This window comes from Asterias amurensis, chromosome 14 (genome assembly GCF_032118995.1).
Source record: "Asterias amurensis chromosome 14, ASM3211899v1".
NCBI lineage: Eukaryota > Metazoa > Echinodermata > Asteroidea > Forcipulatida > Asteriidae > Asterias > Asterias amurensis.
In genome coordinates, this window is record NC_092661.1 from 2,372,608 (window position 1) to 2,400,051 (window position 27,444).

The window sequence follows — 27,444 nt, forward strand, 5'->3', positions numbered from 1 at the left end:
GAAAAAGAACTGTTGACTTTAAGGCTTGGGTTTTGAGATGACAGATCACAAAAATGCTGTTTGATTCTGTAAGTCTTGGGGCCATGATCTAGCTTGTGGCAGTTAGTCAGACAAAAATGTTGGTAGTGGTGATAAGTTTTTAAAAAAATTTTCTTTTTCAGTTTAGGAGGTTTTTGTTCCCCTGGATCTAAAAACGAATCAAGAATCACACCTTAAAGGGGCTCTCTGGTCAACTTCAGTTTTGTGATCTGCTTGTTTTCTAAAAAATAGAGTCTTTATAAATATGGAAAAAGTCTCTAACCTTGCATTGAAAGGATGTAAAATGGCAGTGTTTGAAACCCTTCCACTGCGCATACTGCCACTGCCAATAACCAAAGACGTCTCTGTTCAAATACATGAATCTGTCAATTTTGTACTGGGTATATGTGTTTTTAAAAGTTCATTCCTGAATTTCGATGGTATTCAATCAAAATGGCATGGAATTTAAGCTCATGACTGGAGTAGAAATTCCTCCTGTGGAATGTACAGACCCATTTGGAAGTGTCTTGGCCAAGCGGTTTAAAGCACCGACTTCAAACTCGGTGTTTCTAGCTTTTCCCAAACTAAAGCACTTCACCTAGTGAAAGTGCAACACAAAACTTAATTTAACCTGAGAGACGCTCTTTAAATATGATTGCGGCTGAGAAAGTTATATTTGTGGTAAATTGTAAAAGTAAAGTGTCTTACTTTATTCTGTACCCAAAACCATAACAGTTATATTTGTGGTAACTTGTGGAAGTAAGGTGTCTTAATTTATTCTGTACCCAAAAGCAATAAAGCAATTAACTTTGTAAAAGTAATGTATTTCTCAGAAAATGATAAATAAATGTTGGTTATTGAAATGAAAAACAAACAAACTGTATTTTGGACTGTTTTTTGTTTGTTTGTTTAAATTAATGTCATTAAAGCCATTGGTACAAACACTTTCGGTAAACAGTATTGTCCAAAGGCCTACACTTTGTGTCTCACAACTTATATATAAAATAACACACCTGTGAAAATTTAGGCTCAATCGTACATCAGAGTCGGGAGAAAACAACGGGAAAACCCATACCTTGTTTCCGCAAGTTTTGCCGAGTCATGACATGTGTTTAAAATAAATCCGTAATTCTCGATATCGAGAATTGATAATTGTTTTAATGTTTTCTCAAAAAGTAAAGCATTTCATGGAATAATATTTCAAGAGAAGTCTTTCACCATTACCTTCTGTAAGCCCTGTATAAGTGTAAGTTATTTGTAAATCTGTGAACTTCAATTTTTTTTCTGTTCTTCCGAAAGTGTATAATGGCTTTAAGGCTAAAAGATGATGCTCATGATTTTTACTTTTTGCCAGGATTTGTTTTTACATAATAATTAATAAAATTGTTTACTAATTAGTGGCAACTTTGAGTGATTTGTGAGAAAAAAAAGCGACGATTTGTGGAAGAGTATAGGAAGAACGCGACGACTCGTTAAAGAGTGGAGGTTAACCCCGGTGTTTCTAGTTCACATAACAAGCACTTACGTTTATAAGTTACCTCAGGGGCTTGCTCCTTGTGAGCAACAGCGACTACACTCACTCATGAGGTATCCCTGGTTCCATTACCAGAAATATAATAACAGTAACAACAAATAGTAGTCAAACAACAATAAGAACATAAGAGATGTAAAACATGCATCCGGGATAAAGAATATTCATTTTGGTTTTTACCCATACACCGCTGTGTGTTAGCACTGTATACAAAAATACTGTATATGCAAAAATATCACAGGCATGTTACTCGAGTGGTATTCAAACCCACAACTCGTGCAATTCTAGAGCAGTGTCTTACCAATTAGACTACCAAGGTTGCCGGGTAGCTAGATGCAGTTCGAATCCTAAGTTTTGGCAGCAGGTTCCGCAACGATGTAATCGCATCTGAGTCATTCTGTTTTGTATCCATATACACTGATGTGTGTTAACATTGTAGACTCACTTAAACAAACTCAGACTTCCCCATTTTTAACCATATTACGCCATTTATCCTTCAGATTGACGTTGGTCCGCCCGTTGAAATCGTACGCCATATTCATTTCAGACCACTTGCCGACACCAAACCTATCCACGGCTTTCTTTAACAGTTTGCATTCTTCATAAGACCAGAACTGCTTCTTCCTACTCAGCTGTCTGAAGGCATGACTAGGGTCTAAACTATGCCGTACTTTCGGCGACTTTAGGGTTGGGAAGCTCGCTAAAAATAGAAAAAGAAGTCAAGTTGTTATACTGTGTATTATACCCTGCTTGAGCCCAAAAATGGTGACTTAAGTTCACCCATTGCACAATGCTGCACAGATGTTCAGGCCAAATCAGCCTGTGATCTACCCAATGGTACACGTACATGTAGATGGATACAACTTACTGGTGGTTATTCCGGAGCTAGACCCAGAAGACATAAGATCATCTGATGAGTCTGCTGCTCTCTCTGGCGGTGATGTGTTATCCCGGACCCTGTTTCTGTTTGGTTGGTACTGCCGGTCCCTGATTGATCTTCCCCTATGGAAACAGAAAAACGCAGAAAATTGAACGTCAAGATTTTACACCGGGCCCAATTTAAAACAGCTACTTAACCACAGACACATTGGACGACATCCTTATCTGGAATGTTATTTTGGACAAATTCGGTTTGGATTTTTTTTCCTTCATCCAAAGCACTTGTCCTAAATAGTTTGCCGACATCCTGAGGGCTGATGTTTTTATTCACCTGGACTTACCATTGTGTAGCTTAGTGAGGCTGGCACCTATCGTGACACGCTTCATTTCACCTACAGTGTATACAAAGATACGTATGTGATATCAAGTCATAACCTACTCCCAGTTTCATACTGCACTTTGCGTATTGTATGTGTCAATGCGTCACACTCCGCCAACGGTCAGTGCAAAAATGACTTTGGGCAAGCAGGCTCTTCATCACGAAATAACCCCCTGAAATGTCAAACTCACTTTGACTTATATGAGGCTGGAAGATGAATTTGGTATCGCACGCGTGCTTGTGGAGTAAGAGGGAAAAATATAGCGTGTCTGCCTCCCAGCTCCTTCGTATTCCACTGGCGCTTGAGTGAAAACTTACATTATTATTACCTCTTTGGAGTAGACACTGTCGGACTCTGGAGTCCAAGATCGTTGGGGGATTGAGGGTCTACTGCAGCTATCGGCGAATGGCTTTGATCCAGAGAGGGTGCATCGATCGGCGTCTGGCTCTGATCCACAGAGAGTGCATCGATCGGCGTCTGGCTCTGATCCAGAGAGGGTGCATCGATCGGCATCTGGCTCTGATCCAGAGAGGGTGCAGCGATCGGCGACTGGCTCTGATCCAGAGAGGGTGCAGAACACGCGTTGTTTGCATCTCTCGAATTTGCTTTCTGTCTCTTCGGTGGAGAGTCATCTTGCTGTTAGAAAAAGAAAAAAAAAGAGAGACTTTGTTGAGAAAGGGTTGATCAATAAATAATAAGACAGAGGCAAGTTGGATTTGAAAATTTTGCACTGAAGAATTTTGATTAGTAAGATAGATAGACTCAAGTTTGGACTTACAAACGGATTAGACGTTCCTCTGATGTCCGCCCAGTCTTCGTCTGTCAGTGAAGGCACGGCAGCTTCCAACACTGCCAAGGTGTAGACGCTTATAGGTATTGCAAATAAAAGAATCTTAGAGAACTCAACAAAACAGAAGTCTATTGTTTTGTATTAATTGTTTATTTATTTTATTATTTTATTTTAATTCTTCGGACAATACAATAATTATTATAACAAGCAGAGGCCGTCCAGGGAAAAGCAAAATTAAAAAAAAACTGTCATAAAAAAAAAGCAGGCATGCATTGCATGCAATGGCGCCTTTGACAGCCAGCCACATCAACCTAATATGACCACAGAGCACAGCCAGAGATCGAAAGTGTTTGATATTTCCCAAAGGAAGGAAAACCCTATGGTCTGGAAACCCTTGTGGCAAAGCAGAGAACCAACACACAACTCAACTCACATAGCCCTGGCAGGGTACAAACAAGGGTCACCTTGGTGAGAGGCGAGCGCTTTACGCACAAGCCAACCATGCCACCCTATAATTAGCTTACATTGTACTAGACAATGTTCAAATCTACATGTAACACGCAATTGACTTATTAAAGGCAGTGTACACTTTTGGTAATTGTCAAAGACTAGCCTTCACAGTTGGTGTATCTCAACATATGCATACATAACAAACCTGTGAAAATTTGACCTCAATCGGTCATCGAAGTTGCGAGATAGTAATGAAAGAAAAAACACCCTTGTCACACGAAGTTGTGTGTGTTTAGATGGTTGATTTCGAGACCTCAAGTTCTAAATCTGAAGTCTCGAAATCAAATTCGTTAAAAATTACTTCTTTCTCGAAAACTATGGCACTTCAGAGGGAGCCGTTTCTCACAATGTTTTATACCATCAACCTCTCCCCATTACTTGTCACCAAGAAAGGTTTTATGCTAATAATTATTTTGAGTAATTACCAATAGTGTCCACTGCCTTTAAATGAACTTTTGCTGAAGATGGGCGGGAAAACCTAAAATATAGTCTTCTTTACGTACCTCTTTTCACGGTCATTACTGTCTCCCTTTGTCCCTCTACACTTTCTCTTGCGTGGTGAAATAAACCTCAGTCCCTTCGGATTGCCACAGTTGTCATCAGTCTCGGAAGTAATCGACCCATTCTCGTTCGATGCCTCATCCGACATCGGATGATCACCTCTGTCCAACCTGCTGCGTGACATCTTCCGGAGACCTAAAAATAAAAAATAATATTCTGTTTTATAGTTTCATAAAAGCCTGCAAGCACAAAAACTTAATAACACAAAAAAGTATTACTATAGCAAGCGCTGGCCAAAATGACATTGAGTAACATGGTTGTGACTGTTGTCCTACTCAATTTTTTCTTCAATTTTTTCTTATCTGCTGCTTAAAGGCTTAAAGGCAGTGGACACTATTGGTGATTACTCAAAATGATTATGAGCATAAAAGCTTACTTGGTAACGAGTAATGGAGAGCTGTTGATAGTATGAAGTATAGTGAGAAACGGCTCCCTCTGAAGTGACATAGTTTTCGAGAATAATTTTCCGCGAATTTGATTTCGAGACCTCGGGTTTAGAATTTGAGGTCTCGAAATCAAGCATCTGAAAGCACACTGCTTTGTGTGACAAGGGTTTTTTTTTTCTTCCATTATAATCTCGCAACTTCAACAACCGATTGAGCCCAAATTTCTCAGGTTGAGATATACCAACTGTGAAGACCATTCTTTGACAATTGCCGATAGTGTCCAGTGTCTTTAAAGGCAGTGGACACTATTGGTAATTGTCAAAGACTAGCCTTCACAGATGGTGTATCTCAACATATGCATAAAATAACAAACCTGTGAAAATTTGAGCTCAATCGGTCATCGAACTTGAGAGATAATAATTAAAGAAAAAAACACCCTTGTCACACAAAGTTGTGTGCATTTAGATGGTTGATTTTGAGACCTCAAGTTCTAAACTTGAGGTCTCGAAATCAAATTTGTGGAAAATTACTTCTTTCTCGAAAACTATGGCACTTCAAAGGGAGCCGTTTCTCACAATGTTTTATACCATCAACCTCTCCCCATTACTCGTCACCAAGAAAGGTTTTATGCTAATAATTATTTTGAGTAATTGCCGATAGTGTCCAGTGTCTTTAACAGCTTTTTGAAATTGGGCCCAGAGCTTGGGTAACCTAAACCGCTCGGCCAGAAGATGCCATCTTATATTGATATTATGACCGACCTTTTAGCGGAGAGGATCGTCTTGAAGATGTGCCCTCACTGGACGAGGCAATAACCATCGATGACGACGAGGATTTGTCATCATCAGTGATTCCTTGTTTCTGTTCAGCTTTCTTTTGTACCTTGTAAATAAATCAAAACAATATTTAATGACCATTTCTTATTACAAAAATACTTCTGTATTACAAAAACACTTCTCGGCTTTTAGTCCCATTCGAAGGACGAAGCATCATGTGAAAGTGTCTTGCTTAAAGACACGGGTGTCAAGACTGGGACTCGAACCCACACTCTGCTGATCAGAAACACCAACGTTTGTATTCGGTGCTCTCATCCGCTCGGCTAGGACACTTCCACAATACTGACCAATACCTCTCTGTTGACTTATACATCATATTTAATACCCTGTTCTTGGAAATTATGTCTTTGTTCCGGGGTGCTAGTCAGAACCATATTTAATAATACATGTAATAATAATCATATAATATCAAAATCTTACAGCCAAGTAACTACCGACTAGGTACTCAAGGCGCTTAGTACATACAATTTAACAGAAAGATTCTGAGACCCAATTATGTAGTACCTTCCAATAAGGGTTTATACAGGTGCTACAGCGCAGCCAGGATCAACGGGGCGAACCCCTTCTCTTTTCGATAAGTTCACTCGGTTCTTTACATGCGTTACACAACACATGGGATAAACCACTTTACTGTTACCTGCAGTGTAGCCAGGGATGATTTAAATTAATAATAATAATAATAACAAGTTCTTATATAGCGCATTTCAAAATAAACCGTATCAATGCGCTTTACATTAGTCCCCTGGTCATGGGGCCAATAAACATCCCCTTTAATCTTTCTCAGCTCCCATTAGGGAGTATACAGCCCCGACCTGCCGTGGCGCTCCGAAAGCTTTTCATTCACAATATCAACCTCTACCCTCGCAGGTACCCATTTATACCCCTGGGTGAGGAGAAGCAATTATAGTAAAGTATCTTGCTCAAGGACACAAGTGTCACGACTGGGATTCGAACCCAAACTCCGGTGAATTAGCACCAGAACTTGAATTCGATGCTCTTAACCACTCGGCCGCGACACTCTACAATTACGATTCAACCTGGGAAGCGGCAGCTTGGGGATGCAACTTTTTAGTTCAGATATCAACTTTTTATTGGACTTACCGCGAGTAACACAGGAGGACTGAATGCGCTGTGAACCTTCTCTAAGATTGTCTTTGCTTCTTGTAGGAAGATCTCATAGGAGTGGAGATCCAGGAATCTCTGACTGACTTTCTTTTCATTAATGAAGGCCTGGAGCTGCCGCTGAACCTTGACCTGTCGCACAGAACAAAAACGCAATAAAATGTGGGTAAGGCGCCTCCAGACCATTCAACCCATGGGGTGAGCATCCAAGAAGGAAATAACTACTAAATATTTGTCTTTGCGTTCTCCTTTTCCACACAGATATCCCCTTTCTGGCTTGCCTCATAGACAAAACAAGAGTGGCTTAAAACTGTGGATAAGGGGCCTCCAACTTGTGGTCAAATCAGCCCATAACCAGAGGAAAATGGGAAACTTTATACTATCTGCCAATCACCATGAGTGACGGTCACTGACAGCGAATACCTTGTGTTTTGCGTGTTTTTGATTTTGTATTTTAGATTTAGCCAAACTGTATTTTATTTTTCATAACACATTGCCAGCATTAACCAAACTGTTCTGGAACAGGACGTACTGGACACGAGTTCCCCAAGGATAACAAGCGGTGTGCATGAGTTTTTGGGAGTGTTTCTTCTAGGGTACCTAGCAAAAATTCCAAAATGCTGACCTACCAAAAATTGAGAAGAAATCTGAAGTTTAGTTGTATGACAATGTATCTGATTTAATTTTCAAGAGGCTGAGAGACTTCTAAATATTTTTTGAGTATTTTTGAATTTTTAGCATTTACCATTGTTTGCTATAGGAGTTGTGCACCCTTACCTGGTAGGTCTGCTGCCCTCTAGTGGCAGAGCTTTCAAAAAGTCTCCCATTGCTTTGTCCCTTCCGGACCAAAGTTCAAGCCCAGAAACAGCATCTGTCACTTACCCTTGGGTTTGGTTTAGAAGGGTCCTCTTTTATAGTATCGCCAAATAAACTCAGGAACACAAGAAGGGCTTTGTTGAAATCTCCTGCTCTACAGCATACAATCACAGCCTTGCAGTTAAAATATCAAAAATACAGCTAGGTAATTTGCTTAGTAAAAACAGGTTACCAAACAATTAGCCTTCAAACGTTTGGTTGTCTTGTGTCAATGTGTATTAGCAGAGTTCTTGTTTTTTTTGCGCCAGGCGTGTCATCATTGACAGACATGGCACACTAGAAATCTTCAAAATTATTATTAATTATTATTTTTAAAATACAATACAATTAACTATTGCTGCTATTCTTGTAGCCAGAATATTATAGACAAGAAATTTACTGGGAAGAATTTTCTGCTTAAAGGCAGTGGACACTATTGGTAATACTCGAAACAATTATTAGCATAAAACCTTTCTTGGTGACGAGTAATGGGGAGAGGTTGATAGTTATAAAACATAGTGAGAAGCATCTCCCTCTGAAGTGCCATAGTTTTCCAGAAAGATTTAGAACTTGAGGTTTTGAAATCAACCATCTAACCGCACACAACTTCGTGTGACAAGAATGTTTTTTTCTTTCATTATTATCTCTCAAGTTCGATGACCGATTGAGCTCAAATTTTCACAGGTTTGTTGTTTTATGTTGAGATACACCAACTGAAAAGGCTAGTCTTTGACAATTACCAATAGTGTCCACTGCCTTTAACATGAAATTGGGCCCACACTTGTTTCTTCAGGATCCCTCGAAATTGTTTAACCTCGTTATTGGTGCAGTCACACTCTTAGTTACTTAATGACAGAGTTAAACCACCCAAGGGAATTTTTGCTCTGCCAAGAATTGTATGAGGAGAATTTTCTGCCTACATGAAACTGGGCCCATACATGTTCTTGTTTCTTCATGATGTCTCATAGCTCAACTTCGTTCTTAGTGCCAACTTACTCATTCTAACATGATAGAGTCAAAACACCTTTGGAAATTTCTTGCTTAGACAAATTTCGGCTTTAAAAAGAGCTGTATGAAATCAGGTCCATACCTGTTCCTTCAGGATGTTTTGAAAATGTTCAACTTCTTTCTGCGTGCAGCCACACTCAAAGTCTGACATGACCAATTTGAAACATCCGAGAGCGTCTTCGAGGGGCGTGCATTGTTGGTTGTCCTTATAAATGGCCTCGACATCTTGACCGTCAACAAGGCGCACCAGAAGCAGCAAGAAGTTAACGAGTCGGCACCTATGGGTATTGATGTCCATCTTCTGGCACAGTATCCCTGATGATGGAAAGAAATTGATTTATATTTTTTAATAATTGCTTGCCAGGCCTGATACTTCACAGAAAGCGATTGCCTCCGTGTCCCCTGGTCATTGCCTTGGTGCCCTCAACATGATCCAGTACAAATTTCCTCATAGGGTGCACTTTACCAAGAAAAAAATGCCTTGGTGCCCTTGCCCTTTCAAAAAAGTAGCATACAGGCCTGTGCTTCGGGGTAACATTAACAAGTAATGTATGATTAATTTTGTATACTCAGTACTTTCCCGAGTCCTGTGAAAAAATATAACAGTCATACTCGGGTGGAATTCGAACCCACAACCCTTGCTATTCTAGAACAGTGTCTTAACAAGTAACATAGTTTACTGTCACTGTGGAGCCGAAAGCGGAATGATCCTCCTCGTAATCATTGACATTATCATATCACTGACTCCATTCGGTTGTACGAACAAAAAGTTGCGATAACGTAACCCTCCTCCCACCACCGGGAGGAGAATTACGTTATCCAACTAGTAATTACACTAGCATGACTAGAACGAAAAGAGTCTGTTGAGTGTTAGTTGCCTTATTAAATAACTTCAAAGTCTTAAACTGAATTGAATTGAATGCACGACCTGCGCTGCCAACCCAACACAATGATAACTGAACTTTGAATGAATCTGAATGAATGAGAAAAACGAAATCATGACATGTGTTTATCTAGTTGCGATAATGTAACCCTCCTCCCGACAGCCGGGAGGAGGGTTACGTTATCGCAACTAGTGTTTATCATATATTATTTATTTATCATGTTTTATGGTATGTTTATCATTTATCGATTATATCATGTTTTATGCAGTACGAAATGTATCCGGATGTTTCAAAATTCAATTCAACAGGGAGATTTTCGAATTTTTTATCAGAACATAGAAATATTTTTTTTCAGGGAACTGTTTAGCTAGAGCTATGCACTGAGAGTCTGCTGAGTCGCACCTCGCACACAGTCAGTGGTCAGGCAGACCACGTGGACGTGTGATCAGCTGATGACTTCGCATCGACTGAAGTGAAAAGTGAAAAGAGAAGATGTGTTTAAAACTTACCTTGAAAAAGTTGCCTTTCAGATGCATCATCTATAGTGTCTTGTTCCTTGAATTCTTGCCAGAATATATCACCCAGATGCTCCAGAATACACCCCATAATGGCACGTGAATCCATTGTTTTGACTGTGAAAATACCTCAGCGTTCTGTTGATGTTGTTTCGACTTGAAGAAACCGCCAACCGAATTACATGCTTGTTGTTGTTGGGCGCAGTCTTGAGAATGGACACTTTTAAAATTTGTGCTGCGCCATTCTGTTTTACTTTCGTACTTTCTGTAATTATTTTCGAAATTGCGCAGTAGTATACGTCAGGCGCAAAAGGTCGAACAGCGCGCAATCTTCCTCTTTTGACAGTTGAGGAACATTGCAACCTCGTCACCATGGTTAGCGCACCGCCGTATCGATATTTCGCATCACTAAACCGCAGGAAACAAACGAGCAGGGTGTGAAAGTGGTGCGGGGAGATCGTACGCTACCTGAGAACGAAGTTATTAGTAAACAGCACCCAGTCCCTCCAGATATAAAAACGCGGCCTGTTCCGCCTTGTGATGGTGTGTGGTGAATGCATCTAGAGGTAGCTCTTAATGCTTACCTCTTCTTTATGGTTTCGTTGTTATTAAACAATACTACATTAATTTCAGAACCAAAAGATCCAGTGTCCCGAGGACTTCTGTCCGCCGGGGATTCGTCCCCCCATACGATGGGAAATCAGCATAGGCTGAAGTCAAAAGAGGGCGCTATCAAAAGAAGTTTTATTTGGTCCAGTGCCTTTAAAGGCATGGACACTATTGGTAATTACTCAAATTAATTAGTTAGCATTAAACCTTACTTGGTAATGAATAATTGAGTACTAGTAGAATAGCATATTTATGAGAAAAAGCTAATTTCTGTTTTTAGAAAGAAGTAATTTCTTACAAAAGTATTTGAATTTAATTTCAAGACCTCGGAGTTTGATTTTGAAGTCTCGAAATCAAGCATCGAAAAGCAAACAACTTGTGCGAAAAAGTGTGTATTTTTTTGTTCCATTATTCTCTCGCAACTTGACGTCCATTTAACATAAAAAATGCTGGATTAAACACTTTCAAAGTGTAGTCACTCACCGAACTCATGAAGTGTTGGATTTAACTTTTTTGTAGAGTGTACTTGTTTAAAATTGGGGGATTTGTCTTTCTTAATAAAAAAAGGGGGGAAAGAATCAAGACATAAACAGGAAGAAACACACGGCAACAACCACAAATCTTTGTTAATTATATTGTTTTTACTAGAAAAGAAAACACCGCATAAAAGCGCTGTGCCTTTCTCGATGTGTATCATACATGGTGATATTAAACCCCCAAACCATATCAGCTAAAGTGTGAAGATTTGTATATTTATAATTTCTTATAGGCTTACTAAAGAAGTCCTAAAGTTCAATATATTGGTAATTTTGAGCCACAAAACAAAAGGAAACCACGAGAGCGCCTTCATTACAACGTTTTTTCCATCCTTTTCTTCAAAAAATGAAGCCATTTCAAAGTGGCCTCAGATGGAACAAAGGGTCCTGCTGGCTATTTGTTCATAAAAAGTAAATGGAACACCCTGCATAAGGTAGACATCAAGTGCCAGTGTTTGATGACGTCAGTGCAAGGAATCAAAAGTTACAGTTTATGGGTAAATTGATTACCAAGCGATTGGTGCAGCATTGGGTAAATTAATGCTAAATATCGATTAAGATCATATTTCGAATGATACAAAGGTCAAAATAATCTGAACTTTTGTTTTCGATGAGATTTGTCGAGCTCCGCTTCACCCATTTTGATGACAGACTCAAAAAGTAAAAAAAAAAGTTCTTGATTTTTACATTTTCTCTTTTAATAATTTTAGTGCAAATTCATCTACAATTGTTCCCCTATAAGTCAATAGGATAAAGCGTTTATCCGTTTGTTCAAAGAAATCAACAAATGCCCAATTTCACAGCTTCAGGAAGTTTGGCTCATGCTTCAAAAAACTGGTTCATCAAAAAAGTGTAAATTACTGTATCAAAAGATATATTGATTGAAAGGCAAGTAATCAATAAACCGATTGTAAATACCCAATAATCAATGAACGAATTATCGAGACCCATTAATTGATCACCAATATATATAATTATAAATACAATGCCAATCAATTAATGAACCTATTATCAGCATAAAATCGGTAAACGAACCGATAACCAATACTTAATAATTACAAATACATTTCCCTAGAATTCTGTATAATACACTATTAATAAAATATCTAGATATTTCTTACATTATAACAGTCTGCTTTCTGTTCTGCATGTATTTAACACAACTGTTTCCAATATTAAAACAAAACAAAAGAAAATTCGCACAAAAATCCAAGACAAAAAAATTTGCCCAATTCAAAATTTATCTTTATCTTAAACTTCTGCTAAAATAAAACAAAATTATTTATATTCTGTATAAGTAAATAGCCCAATGCACCAAATAACATATCAAATTATTACAGCAAAATGTATCTTACACTTGAAACAAAAGCACCCTTTCCGCCAATTCAGAATGGGATTGGTATTCTGGCAATGGTTCAGAAGACCATAAAGTAAAATTTACAAAAAAGAGGGCCACCTTTTGAAGTTAACAATTGAGCTTCTTTGGTTTTGTATAAAGACAATCCCACTTCTGACACCATGTAAAAAGATACACCTTTTTTAGCCTTCGAGAAAGTTTCTGCTAGGGTCGAAACGTCAGGCCATTAACTATTTTTTGCAAGATACAACTTCGTATGTTTGAGGCTATAGTCGAGCTTTATTCCAGATTATGCGAATCGACTGTTTCGACTGAGAATCGACGTGTCATCAAGTAAACAAATGAGCAAACCTAGTACAAAATGAGTTAATAAATGATATTAAAAAATGTAAAGGATTCCAAACAAAAGGCTATGGTTTACTCTATAAACAAACAAAACAAAAAGTAAAACCTACTATATACACACAGAGTGCAAAAAATTAAGGAAAAAAAAAGTGAAACCATACTTTCAAACCCAGTATGAATATGATGCAGTAATATACTACAAGACCAGTAATGATTGACAACAAAATTGTATTATGTCAATATCACTTCGACTGGGATTAGTTTTAAGGGAAGTTATTTCTAGATAATGGTTCTTTTATAGCATAATCTTTAAAGGCAGTGGACACTATTGGTAATTACTCAAAATAGTTATTAGCATAAAACCTTTCTTGGTGACAAGTAATGGGGAGAGGGTGGTGGTATAAAACATTGTGAGAAACGGCTCCCTCTGAAGTGCCATAGATTTGGAGAAAGAAGTAATTTTCCACGAATTTGACTTCGAGACCTCAAGTTTAGAACTTGAGGTCTCAAAATCAACCATCTAAACGCACACAACTTCGTGTGACAAGGGTGTTTTCTTCTTTCATTATTATCTCGCAACTTTGATGACCGATTGAGCTCAAATTTTCACAGGTTTGTTATTTTATGCATATGATGAGACACACCAACTGTGAAGGCTAGTCTTTGACAATTACCAATAGTGTCCACTGCCTTTAAGTTACCAATTCAGCGCCGGCCCTGTTTGAGGTAATGATACTGTAAACAAGCCAATACAGTAAACATGCCAATAAAGTTGACCCTACAATGCTTCAACATGTGGCTACAGCTAGCAGCCGAAAGTCAAAGCCGCCTAACTCCAACGCAATCCAGACACAGACACTTCTCAAAACCATTACTGGAGTCTCTCGGCCTCACCAAACAACAGACTATTGTCACCACTTGAACATTGAGGGCGTGTGAAAAAAATGAAAGACTTTCTAAATTTTCGCAAGCAGTTTGTTTTTCCCCCTTAATTTTGCCAACTCGTCAGCAATTTTGGTTGAAATTAAACGATGTAGTAATTACACATAAAATGGTACACAACAATACTCATGCTAATTTTAGATATTTTTTTGTTTGTATAGAAAGATACTGTACAAATATGCCAAGTCAGTGCCATTAAGTTAGAAAAGCTAAATCTGTTCAAATTACTTACAAATTTGTTTACATTTTGTATAAATATTAAAATATGCCTTTAAACCTAAAGAATATAACAGTTTCTCCCTCTTTATTTAAGAGGAATTTTGAAAGATGTTTTCATAGCAAATTGTTTTCTTCCTGGGAGGTATTAAAGTTGTTTTACTTTGCTTTTAAAAAAGGAGTTCAAACTCAACAAATCACATCTTGTCTTTTAAGTGAAGCCAAACTTCAGGTGCCAATGTTACATGTACTAGCTTTGAGAACCCTACCAACATGGACAACATGTTCCAGAAGAGGGCGACATAATGATGACAAGGATCATGACCTCATGTCACACATTGTTCAGGCTGGCAAAACTGTTTCAAAAAACTTGTGCTAACCTTCATATTTGTTTTTCACTTTGGATTCAGCCATATTGAATTATAAATCAACCAAAATATTGCATTGACTATTTTGTAAAATAGAAAATAAGTAGGATTTGAAACTTTGCATGGTGGAGAGGTTTGCAGTAACACCATGTGAATATCTCTTTTTGAGTAGTGTTGGTTCTTTTTTTTTCTCTTTTTTTTTTTTTGGTGGGGGGGGGGGGATTTTTTCTCTGGGGACGGGGTTTATGTGTTTAGAGTGTTTACATCGGGCTAATTTATTAACCATCAGATTCGACTGAAATTACCTCAAGAACTAAAACAAAAAACAGAAAGAAGCACCTTTTCTTGTTTTAAATTTTCCGGGGTTTCTAACAAATTATTTAGCAGCCCATTTCACCAGGGATGTTCCTCGTTTTCGTACAGTCAAATACCATCAGTATCTTCTGTAAAATCAAATTGCTGGACTTTGATATAGATAAGTATTGGGCTATACAACAAGCAAGAGCCAGACTGTGAAAAAAGTAGCATAGAAGGTTTGCTGTATGAGGAGATCTTGTGGTGTAATGTTTTTTGTATGTGTAAGAGCCTTGTCACACGAGGCAACTTTCACAGTCAACTTGGAGGAAACCGATTGAAGTGATTGCTATAGGACCACTTTGGTAGCACACAATTTTTCTAACGGCGTGTTAGGACCCACACAAAGAATAATCAGCGAACATTCAATGGCTTTTTCTTCTTGGAGATTGCCTGGAACTGGTTGCCCGTAATATGGCCTTTTCCGCTTGCTTTTCACGTTGCTGTTTTTTTTTCATGCAGTGTGATTTTTTTTTTACGCAGACTTATTTTGAAACACTAGAAAACAGTTCAGAGCACTTTCAAATGCAGGTCCTAGGATGTGGAATTCCATTCCACACTCCATTTAAAGTTCTGGCTCCGTTACTATGTTCAAAAGGTCACTGAAAACATACTCGTTTAATCAGTAACTCTCGCCTGGCTTGGCCTGCACGTTCTCGTTGTAGAAAAGATCGGTTTTTGCAGGACTTTGTTTTGCTCAATGCTGCGTGCTTAGCCTGGTAGTGAATTCCCTCATGGTTTCTGATTTCATTCCCATTATTGTTGGGTTTTCTCTTGTCATTCTCTGAGCGCTTTGTAACCTTAGAAAAAAAGGCGCTTTGAAAATGGTATTATTATTATTTTTTATTATTAACAACGGATTTCTAAAGAAGCGCGGATCCGTGGAAGAGTTGCATGCCTGCTGAAGGGAGTGCACCCCTCCCCCCACCCCCTATGAATGTAGTAACACCCCTACTCCCTGAATGGCTTAGTCCCAGTCCTCGTCATCATCATCATCTTCGCTGCCGTCCGAGTCGGTGTCGCTCAGCTCCACGGCGATGCGGCGTGCCAAGATCGCCTCCACGGAATTCGTCGCCGGTGTCTGGTACTTGTCCTTCTCCTCCTGTATCTCAGTTTTACGGAGATTGATACCTGCAAGGGGTCAAGTTGAAATACTGTTTAATAAAAAATAATAACAGTAGCTTCTAAAATAGCGTATATCCGTCACTCAGTGACGCTCAGGGCACTTTAACGAACAGTATTTTTTCTGCAAGGTATGTGAGACTACGTTTGAGTTATGAGACTAACTCCTTTAACATAGCACCATGTAAATAATAGTAAACATTATAAAAACAATTAAATAGTGCCAAATCAATGCTCAATGGTGCTTACAGAGTTATATTAAAACAAAAATCCCCTAAAAACACAAAGTCGTTATCAAAATTAACAACAAGGTATCAAAATAAGTTTAAAAATAACAAGCAATTACAGAAATGTACAATATACAATATCAATACAATATGCAATAAAAAATACACAATATACACTAGAGAGATATGCAATGTTTTAAAATGAAAAGGTTTAATGTAACATTTTACAAGGTGCTGTGGCGCAATATGCTGCCAATCAAACCAGGAAAACCAGGGCGAACCCCCTTCTCTTTTTGATAAGGCACTGGGTTCTTTAACGTGCGTTACACAACACACTGAACCAACAGCTTGCGACATCCCACGCTCGAAAAGCATCCACACTTGGGTTGAAAAGTGCCCTCACTTAGGTGAAGGGAGGCAAATGATTGGAGGATGATAATAACAATAAAGAAAACTTATATCACACAATATCCACCTAATAAGGTACTCAAAGCGCATGAAAAGAAGAAAACAAAAAACAAGAGAAAGAAAGGGAAACAAAAGAAAGAAACAAACTACTGAAAATCTGTTTGAAACAAATGAAATTTCAATTAAAGGAATGGTCCAGCATGCGCAAAAGGCCTGCCCCCCTAGTTAGGATAGCTGTTCTTTATGGGTAAAAAGCACCCGTGAGCTCAGCGTCCCTATAGCGTTGAGCGTTATGCAAGGGGTTTACTAAGAAGAAAGAAGGGCTGGGACAACATCTTACCTTGCTGTATGGCCGTCAGGAGGTTATTTCTTTCGTTATTAACTTGTGGAGCCTTTGGTCGCATTGATGCTCGATTCGGAGACGCCAAGCTGCCAGGACTAGATGACTCTGGTATATCCCCACCATGTGGAGGAGAAGGTGCGGGGGCAGGCATCGGGGGTGGAGGGGGTATGGATTTGCCGTCCGTTACCCCGACGGGAGGGGGTGGTGGTGGGGGCGGGGGCGGGGGAATGTTTGCGTTTGTAGTGGGTGCAGCGGGAGGGGCGGGCGGGGGCGGCACATGATTGACGTCGTTGTTCATGATGGGCGTGTCCCCGAGATGACTGGGGGGCAAAATGGTCTGGTTGACGGGGATATGTTGGGGTCTGTTGTGGTCCTTCGCAGGCGGCGCCTGGTGGTTGAATGCCTGGGGGGGTACGGCTGGTGCAGGTCGCTTCGGAGTGCTGGCCGAACCGTTTGACATCGGCGGCTGCTCATGGTCAGGTGTTGGGAGGTTCGACGGGGGCGGGGGCGGTCGATTTGTGGGGCGGTGCGATGCTCGATGACCGCTGTCATATGAGCCCCCTTCGTCGAATCCTTCCGATGAGGATCTTGACATACTCTCTTTCGTGGCAAGAGGTTGATGGTACGGCTGTTGAACCGGTGCCTGCTGCGGCTGCTGATACTCATTAATGTTTTGGTTTGAACCCTTCGTTTCCGAGGTGGGCGTCGGCGTGGGCGTGGCCTCCTCCATGAACTCTTGACCCTGTGCCATGGCCTGCCATTTCTGTTTTGACGTTTTGATGCGACTTGGCTTGTCCTGTTGTTTTGACTTTGCGTGTCGCTTCTAAAATAACAACATTGGCAAAAAAATTAGAATGTTAAGTTTGAGAAAAATACATATCATAAGGATTGGTAGGTAGCTTTCTTCATTTCTTTCATTTTATGTCTCCAGGCACATAAGTCCTGAAGGCCACATTAAGGTTTGGGCTACAATCAACAATTTGTCCAGGGGCCGTTGCTACCTACTCCTGGGGCTTGAACAGAGTTACCCCCTTTACAATCCATACGGATGTAGGCTTGAGCATCATCCATCAGAAGGCTGAATAATAAAAATTCATAAATACCTTGGACGGTTTCAAGTCTCTGATTGGTCAAAACCCGGTCACATGTGGGAGTGTTTACAGTGGTATAAAGACCGGCTTAGGAAAATAGCGAATAAGTGGCCACTAAATCAGCATACATTGTGTAAACCTTGCGCGTTGCTGTATCGCATGCTTGTTTATATCCATGTTAGTTTCATTGCAACTTCGCGCACGCGCGCTGAAAATGTATCCATTTTGAGTGCGAGCGTGTAACAGGTGCACGCGTATAAACTGACGCTGAGCTCATGCGCACGTTTTAATGCACAAAGAACAGCTATCGTCCAATCATTTGCCTCCTTTGACCCCAGTGAAGGCGCTGAACAGATCATTATTTAAAAGAGTCACTGGTCTCAAAGATCAGTAATGTGATTAACGCACGAAAGAGATGGGAACCATCAAAAGCTCAAAGATGGCCCCTGAATATGTCTGGAAGTACCGTCAAGAGAAAAGTCACAAAATTTGGACAATTTTAGCCGTTTAATTCGCTAAAAAAGGTATTTATTAATGGGAATAACAGTGTTCGTACCCGGTCTTCACTGCGTGGTAATGACCTTGGTTGGTGGCTGGCGCTGTTAACAGACATCGCCTCCGGCTCGGTCCGTTAACAGCGCCAGCCACCAACCCGGTCATTACCACGCAGTGAAGACCGGGTACTCGCACTGTTATTTCCTAACTAAAACATTCATTTAGTGCACAGGCGCTTTACATCAAATTGACATTAACCAATAAAAGTTTTTAAGTGCATGAGTTAAAAATACAGAATCAGCAAAACAAAAGATACTCAACATTTTAACATCATTCTTTTAAGACAGAAGATGTTCAATTGAAAACAAAAACAAGACCACCGGACTTAAAGTCCTGTCTTGAGTTTACTGGCCGGCACTAAAATCACTAGCCTCTGACCAGGGCCAAATTTCATAGAGCTGCTAAGCACAAAAATTTGCTTAGCATGAATTTTTTGCCTTGATAAAAACAGGACTACCAATCAGATTTCTTCGTGATTTTCAGGATAAGCAAACAACAGCTGAATCCAACTACCAAGCAATATCCAACCAATGGAAATTTGGTTGGTAATCCTGTTTTTATCAAGGAAGAGATTTCATGTAAAGCAAATTTTTGTGCTTGAAATCAAGCCTAGTAGTCCATTGTAAATTTTGATCCCTGATTGGCCCACTGTGGACCATTTTTAATAGCTGGAACAACTTCAAAGCACACACCCCCCCCCTGATTGGCCAACAGTGGACCAATTACTATAGCCGGAACAACTTCAGGCCCCCCCCCCTACCCTTAGGACTTGCCCAAGGCTCACACCTTTACCTTTTTCCTGTTCTTCTTTTCTCTGATATCCGTGATATTCTTCTGCATCTCTTCGCACCAAAGCTGGAAGAAGTACTTCGGGTCAGTGTAGAACTTTAAGGCTTCCTTACCGTCTTCCCTGAAAGGACAAAACATCAGAACGGTTTCAGACGTTTGAGATCGCCTTGGGATAAGTTATTATTTGAATCCAATCTACATGTAAAGGCATTGTCACACAATGCAACTTCGGGGCAACCAGTCGGACAATTTCTCCAAAAGGTGCAAGAGCACTCACCTCGGCCCAATCTCACGGCGCTGCTCACCGCCGTAATCTGCACTTATGATCACCATTCTCAACTTACATGTACATGCAAGCGCCGAATGTCTGCGCTACAATGCCTAGTTATGTGGAGTACGCAAGCGCAGAAGCCAAAATTCCCTGCTGACCCGTGAAATAAGCTTGACGTAAGCACGGAATTCACCTCATTTTGTAAGCCCCGATTCTTTGCTTACGATAAGCATAGCCATGAAATTGGGCCCTGGTCATATATAAACAATCTTCCCGTCAAGGCAACTCGGCAAACTCCCACAGGGGGAAATAAAGACCAAGCTTGCAACAGCCAATCTCTAAACTTGTGTACTTCAGGTTTACATTTTTTTTGTACATCTCAAAACGAAAAAGGAGAACATTTTCATATTCAGGGGGATTATCATCAGAGCCTAGAAGAGGGGGCACCCGATTTGATTCAAACCTGGGCTTTAAATCTCAATCAGACTTCATTCTTAAATGGGAAATATTCTCATCTAGGCATTCTCATCTGGGCAATATCCCTGTTGGCCATGCAAGTCTCGTGGCCTCTTCAAAAAGCTTGGTTTTAAATCCAAAAACTTTGCTCATGGCTTTGGCTCCCCAACTAACAAAAAATCCAAATCTGTGCTTTTTTCCCCAATTTGAGTTTACATCCGCACTTGGGCACTATCCCAATCTGGGTGCTAAGTTCCCAGTTGGGCATTACTTTACCTATACTGGCTCAAGACATTGAGATCAGGTGGCGGGTCGCATCTGAGGTAGGTCTCCCTCATGCCAGCTTGCATGGTGTGAACGTCAAACGTAACCACGTCTGGAATGGTGCTAGCCCGAAACTGCTGTACGTCCAACAGCTGCGTCAACTCAACTAAACAATTTGAGGATTTGTTTGGGTTTGGATTTAATTTTCATTAATTGGGTGGGAGTCTGGGATTGCCCTGGGAGGGTAAGGATTAGGAGTCGGAAATCGAAACTCGGCCATCCATAGTGCTTCTCGATTACTACATTATTGTAGTTGAACTTAAAGGTTGGACGCACCTTTATTAGAAGTGTTGAAAAATGCTCGGCAAATGTTGTGTGCAGCTTTTATTCATATTTCCCTTAAATAAAAAAACAGCTCTAAACTTTTTCCTGAGATTCTAATTGATCGTAATTAAGAAGCGCTTTATAAGAAGCAAATATTATGATTATACTATTATTCAAAAAAGTCCTCTTTTGATATTTAATGATCTTTTTATTTTTGCTTCTAAATTACAGGTAATTGTCGTTTGACTTGACGGAATTTTTTTTATAGTTAAACAGCCATTAAAGGATGATCTAAAATATATAGATACTACAGTTTTCTTATAGCTGGAGTCCATAGGAAACATGACAAAAATATAGCGAGTCTCTTACCTCACGTTAAAACATGGTAAAAATGTTTTTTCTACAGAACGCTTCTAGCAAAATTTCTGAAAAACGCGGGGTCAAAAATACCTGCGCGACAAAGGAATCGTGACGTCAGTGGCGGCTATTTGGTGTGGAAAATAGCGCCCTCAGTTTGCCAAAGCTGGAGAACTGTGTTCACACCCAATTAGGGGAATATCGTCACTGGCGTCAAGAGGTCATTATAATAGACATGATAGATAAGCCGTTTTTGACTCTCGGCTGAAAAAGCTGCGCGGCCGCCGGCCGGGTGCATTTTTTACTCGAGTTATTCGTTACTAAATGCAAATTTTGAGAGTAAAATGGTTATTAACCGGTATCTACGATGTCTATTTAGCCATAAAAAGTTAATAGTTGAAATATTGAGATCATCCTCTATTGGCTCTTTAACAACAATTTTTGGAATACCATTTTATTTATCTTGATGGCAATTGTTTCTTTGTATGTGACCTGCCAAGTGGCTAAGCGAGGAATAACATTGCATTCAAGCTCTGTTTTTACTTTAGAAAGGGGCTGTTTCTCACAATGTTTTTATACTGTCAACAGATCTCCATTGCTTGTTTACATGTTAGTTCTCATGCTGACAATTATTTTGAGTTATTTTCCAGTCCCTTTACAAACAAGCCTCCCCTCAGCGAAGTCAAGAGCTTCCAGAATCACTTGATCTTTAATGATCTATGCATCACACTCATTGACAAGTGTCAAAGAAAAAAACGAATATTGGTTTTCATGACAACGTTTAAAATGCAAATTATGGTTTTCCCAAAACAGCTGCAGTGCATAACCTCAATAATTATCTCAAGAAAATGAAGGGAGACCGGTCTTCAGGGAACCTGGGAAGGGGAGAGAGGTCTCCGCGACACCTCAACGATGGTGAGTCATCGTTACGGACAATCGAGTCAGCGGATCAAGCCAGCGCTGTCCAAGGTGATTTGCGTCCGGCTTAATATCAAAAGGAGATCCGTTTCTGGATGACGAAGCAATTTCAGGATGGCGTTTAGATTTATCGCTTGTTTTCACATCGATAAGTTTTTGATGCCTTTTGTCATCATACAATCATGAAAGTATATTTTTTTCTGTTGGAACACTACATTTTACGTAGTTAACTTGTTATGCTGTGAGGGGCACTGGACACATCATGCTAAAAGTGACCTGGGCCCAATTTCATAGCACTGCTAAGCACACAAATTTGCTTAGCATGAAATTTCTTCCTTGATAAAAACAGGATTACCAACCATATTTCCATTTGTTGCATATTGCTTGTTACTTGTATTCAACTGTTGTTTGTTTATCCTCAAGACCACGTGGAAATTTGGTTGGTAATTCTGTTTTTAACCAAGGCCAAAATGTCATGCTAAGCAAATTTTTGTGCTTAGCAGCGCTATGAAATTGGCCCGACCATTGCAGCTGGTTATTTGTGTGTTTCAATCGAACCCATGTGAGGATGCAGGGGTCGATATCACAGAACTCTTCCTAACTTGGGACTAGTCAGAGGCAATGCTAAGAGATAGGACAACTCTTAGATTAAGACCAGTTACTGGTCCTAACTTCAGAAAAGACTAGTCTTATCTCTTTGTGAAATCGAACCCAGAACAGCTGTGTTCGATTGTGGTATATGTGTGTTACTTAAATGAGAATAAATTTATGAATATTTTCAATCTCAGGAAAAAGCAGAGTTGCACATTTCACAAAATTCTTATTTTTTTGTAATTAATCATTTTCACAGTGTTTATTTAAAATAAAATAAATTGAAGTAGTGAATTATCAAGCACTTTGTATGGGTAAGACTCATCTCCAAATCCTAAACCGATCCTCCTACCCAATTGAGAATGTTAAAGATCCTCTGTGCCCATTTGGGAATATAGACAGGGGGTGGTTTATTTTGTTACTGGGTTTTACCTGTAAGGGGTTAGGAGGTTGAGCTTGGGCGGTTTGTCACAGCGCATGTAGGTTTCCCGCATTGCAGAGGGCATTGTGTAATTGGCCACCACCTCTTGGTCCAATAGTGTGGAGCTTTTGAAGGCTTTACGCATCTGGATGTCTTGCAATGAGACTGCGGGATGGTTTGCAAGGGTGTGCAGAGAAGAGAGGAGAGCAGCAGGAAGTGATGCAAAAATGGAGAAGTGAGTAAGAAAGATGCAGAAGTAGTAAGAAAGTAGTTAGAAAGATAGAGTAGTAAGAAAGTATTAATAAAGATGAAGAAATAGTAAGAAAGAAGCAGAAGTAAGAAAGATGGAGAAGTAGTAACAATGATTTAGAAGTAATAAGAAAGCAGAAGAAGGATGCAAAAGTAAGAAAGATGCAGAAAGAGTAAGAACGATGGAGTAGTAAGAAAGTAGAAGAAGTAAGAAAGATGAGAAAGTTGGAGAAGTTAGAAAGATGAAGAAGTAGTAAGAAAGATGATGAATTAAGAAAGATGGAGAAGTAGGAAGAAAGATGGTGAAGTAGTAAGAAAGATGCATGGAGAAAGATGGAGATGGTACGAAGGGCAAGTAGGGATTATGAGGAGCGATGGTAAGATTTGAAAGCAAGGGCAAAATGGGAAAAGCATGACGGGAGAAAAAGATGCAATTGTTGTATTATAGAAAGCCGTTTTACCAAGCACCAATGCTACCAGAGATGATTAAAATACAATGTAAACACAATAACGTATTAAATGTCAGTGTAACTAATAAACTACATGACCCCTACAAAATATAATGTTACGTTAGCATTCCCACTAGCTTAGTAAACTAAATGTCAGTGAACTTTTCCTTTGCTCGGTCAACAATTTTTATGGAAAGCCGTCTCTGTTCCAGGACAGAAAACTACAAATTTGTGCAAACATTGAACCCATCTTAAGTTAGGACAAGTAACTCATCTTAACTCAAGATAGGATTAATCCTAGCGTTTTGTGAGATCCACCCCTGGTCATTGCCTTGGTGCCCTTCCCCCAGTAGAAAGTTAAAATTTCCTCATACATGGAGGTTGGCCTTTTACCAAGGAGAAAACGCCTTTGTGTCCTTGCTTGACAAAGCACAGGCCTACAGAGGTAAATTTTGCATTGGGAAAGTTCACCAAAGTCTAGTAGGATAGGAAAATTTGAAAGGTCATCAAAGGTCATGACCTGGGCAGGTAAAGAGGTCATGGCCTCCCCATGTGGCCTAGCCTCTGTGTCATTCCAGACCTGACTATGCATAAATATTTACAACTCAAATTATGGACTTTTGAAGCAATTGAAAATGGAATTCACAAATTTGCACTGCACCTGCTAATGCATTTTAGAAATAGATTTTTAAAGCATTTGCTTTTAAAATATTCACAAGCTGAGAAGAAAAATAGGATACTGATTTAAGAACGGACAGAGAGCCTGAAAATGGCGGATTTGCAAGTACTACTGATGGTTAGTCATAGGAATATTCTACATGTATATTGACAGTCCACAGAGAGTGGATTGTCGGGCACGGTCGGACAGAATATATGCATATTAATATTCATAAAGCAGTGAATGCAGCGAGATGGATTGTTCCCATTCACTTGTGATCCTTTAATCACAGTCTACTATGAGTAACAGAAATGCCAGATGCTTCTGAAAAGGACTGTGGTACTTTTTGTACGGCACAAAACACATTGTTCACAGATTTACATTAAACTCACACAGAATGAAGATAATGATGGTAGAAAGCTTCCCCTAATATATTACTTGCTTGGGACAGACAAGTCACAAACATATTTTTTTTCAGAAATTATTTTAGCATGTATTTTCGGGAAATTGTTTTACTCAATTCTCAAAAACTACAGCACCTCAGCAACTAATATTTAAAGGTAAACTTTCTTCGTGTATTATTTTCTTCAAACGGTATTTTATAAATTTAATTTATCTGTGGACATTGTGTTTTGTGTCCAGCAAAAGGTACCCAGACCCTTTAAAGCCATTGGACCCTTTCGGTAAACAGTATTTTCCAAGTCCCACACTTTGTGTATCACAACTTATATATAAAATAACAATCCTGTGGAAATTTAGGCTCAATCAGTCATCGGAGTCGGGAGAAAATAACGGGAAAACCCACCCTTGTTTCCGCACGTTTCGCCGTGTCATGACATGTGTTTAAAATATATCCGTAATTCTCGCTAACGAGAATTGATAATTGTTTTAATGTTTTCTCAAAAAGTAAAGCATTTCATGGAAGAATATTTCAACAGAAGTCTTTCACCATTACCTTCTGTAAACCCTGTAAGTTATTTGTAAATCTGTAAACTTTTATTTTTTTTCTGTTCCGAAAATGTATAATGGCTTATAATTCCAAATAACAAAAAAATTGGTGCGGCCGCCAAAATCGCAGCAGGCGGGGACAGGCAGTTGACATGTTATTTATTCGACTTGGCCTAAGTTCACACATTCCCATGTACACGTCCATGAACATTGTATATGGAGTAATCTGTCGCAGAACATCCCTGACTAAAATGTCAAAAACAGGAAGGAAGTACAGGACTTGGACAAGTTGGACTGGGAAGTACTAGTTTCATCATGTATAGGCTAACTTTTCACTTTTCTGCCGACAGTTACATGTACATGTACATGTACATGTATTGTACACATGCATAGACTTCTTAGGCAACATGTACCTGTACACACAGACTTTTGGTTTCAATTCAAACTTAATGCTCAATGTTTCATGGTCTCAGAACACAAGGAAATATCCTTGCATGCCCTTAAAGCCATTGGACCCTTTTGGGTACAGAAAAAGAAAAAAAAAGTTCACAGATTTACAAAAACTTACAGGGTTTAATTTACAGAAGGTAATGGTGTTAAGACATCTCTTGAAATATTACTCCATGAAATACTTTACTTTTTGAGAAAACATTTTAAAAACAATATCAATTCTCGATAACGAGAATTACAGATTTATTTCAAACACATGTCATGACATGGCGAAACGTGCGGAAAACAAGGGTGGGTTTTCCCATTATTTTCTCCTGACTCCGATGACCGATTGAGCCTAAATTTTCACCGGGTTGTTATTTTATATAGAAGTTATGATACACGAAGTGTGGGCCTTGGACATTACTGTTTATCGAAAGTGTCCAATGGCTTCAAAAACAAGTCATAAATGAATTACTTTAGAAAATGTGTTTGAAAATAATCAGAGAAAGAGTAGGCGTCGAGGTCTTTACTGGCGCGGTGGTTTTACACAATTAAAACCGGTAGTCTGGTCATGGCCTTGCAATAACAGGACCCAGATCGCACGGCCGAGACCAAAGCAGTTGCTCAACCTTTTAAACAGCAGTCCAAGACAGAGTCAACTACTCTTTTATTCCCATTCATAATGCCTTATCTTAACTTACATGTAGCAAGTAAGGGTACATCGTACGACGTATTCAAATTAGGCCTTACATCAAGGCAATGACGATTGGCAATGGAGGCAATTGCATCCGATTCCCCCTCTAGGTATCGGGCCTGTGTACGTACAGTTTGTGACATACAGGGCCCAATTTCATGGCTCTGCTTACCGTAAGCACAGAATCGGCGCTTACGGAAGCAGGGAATTCTGTGCTTACGGCAAGCCTATTTCACGGGTTAGCGGCGAACTTTGGCTTCTGCGCGTGCATACTCCACGTTACTAGGCATTCTACGCTTACAAGGCTAGCGCAGAAATTCGGCACTTGCAAGTAAGTAGGGATTCGTGATCGTAAGCGCAGAATTTGGCGGTAAGCAGAGCCATGAAATTGGGCCCAGTACCCTGAGTACTGTACATTGTGTGTTGCGCAAACGGATGCAGTACATCATGTACACTACATGTACGTGTGCACTGTGCTGTACATCAATGTATTGCAAAATATAAAAAGTATTAGACTAAAACCAACAGGTGAACCATTTTCATTCACAAGGCCACAATGTCAATGGCATACAATCAAAATTGATTTTACAAAAAATGTTCGCCTGTAACAATAACATCACAATGTTTTGTACGAAAAGAACCAATTGTATGCATAGCACAAATGCATGTTTGCATACAATTTAAGAAATTAATAATGATCTAGGTTGTCTCGTAAACTCGGGTGTGATTCCTGGCTAGACGACAGCTGACGGCTGCACACATATTGTTGTGCTTAGCTTCTTTCTGTCCTTTAAAGCAGCTCTACAGACACATGTAACTGGGCCCTGGTCGTTGCCTTGGTGCCCTTGAAATACTCCAGTAGAAATTGGAGGGTG

General features: G+C 39.6%; 2 protein-coding genes across 4 annotated transcripts in view; both read right to left on the minus strand.

Moving 5' to 3' along the window:
• Positions 1-948: 948 nt before the first annotated feature.
• LOC139946871 (uncharacterized) lies at positions 949-10,465 on the minus strand. Its single transcript, XM_071944622.1, has 10 exons — positions 10,270-10,465; positions 8,959-9,191; positions 7,896-8,003; positions 6,993-7,145; positions 5,817-5,937; positions 4,612-4,804; positions 3,587-3,674; positions 3,137-3,444; positions 2,418-2,551; positions 949-2,249 (listed from the first exon to the last, which is right to left on the minus strand). The coding sequence occupies exons 1-10, from the start codon at positions 10,382-10,384 to the stop codon at positions 2,005-2,007; spliced, it is 1,698 nt and encodes a 565-aa protein (XP_071800723.1). The 5' UTR covers positions 10,385-10,465; the 3' UTR covers positions 949-2,004.
• Positions 10,466-11,506: 1,041 nt separating this feature from the next.
• LOC139946983 (actin-binding protein WASF3-like) overlaps positions 11,507-27,444 on the minus strand; it is a 36,109-nt gene continuing 20,171 nt past the window's right edge. For 2 of the 3 annotated variants that reach the window (XM_071944783.1, XM_071944785.1), the window contains exons 3-6: positions 23,151-23,304; positions 19,541-19,658; positions 17,100-17,925; positions 11,507-16,133 (exon numbers count right to left, since the gene is read on the minus strand). In XM_071944783.1, coding sequence (XP_071800884.1) covers positions 15,970-16,133; positions 17,100-17,925; positions 19,541-19,658; positions 23,151-23,304 — 1,262 coding nt within the window. In that variant the 3' untranslated portion in view covers positions 11,507-15,969. Of the gene's footprint in view, positions 16,134-17,099; positions 17,926-19,540; positions 19,659-20,540; positions 20,695-23,150; positions 23,305-27,444 lie in introns of all 3 variants that reach the window. The other variant, XM_071944784.1, reaches the window with a different exon arrangement.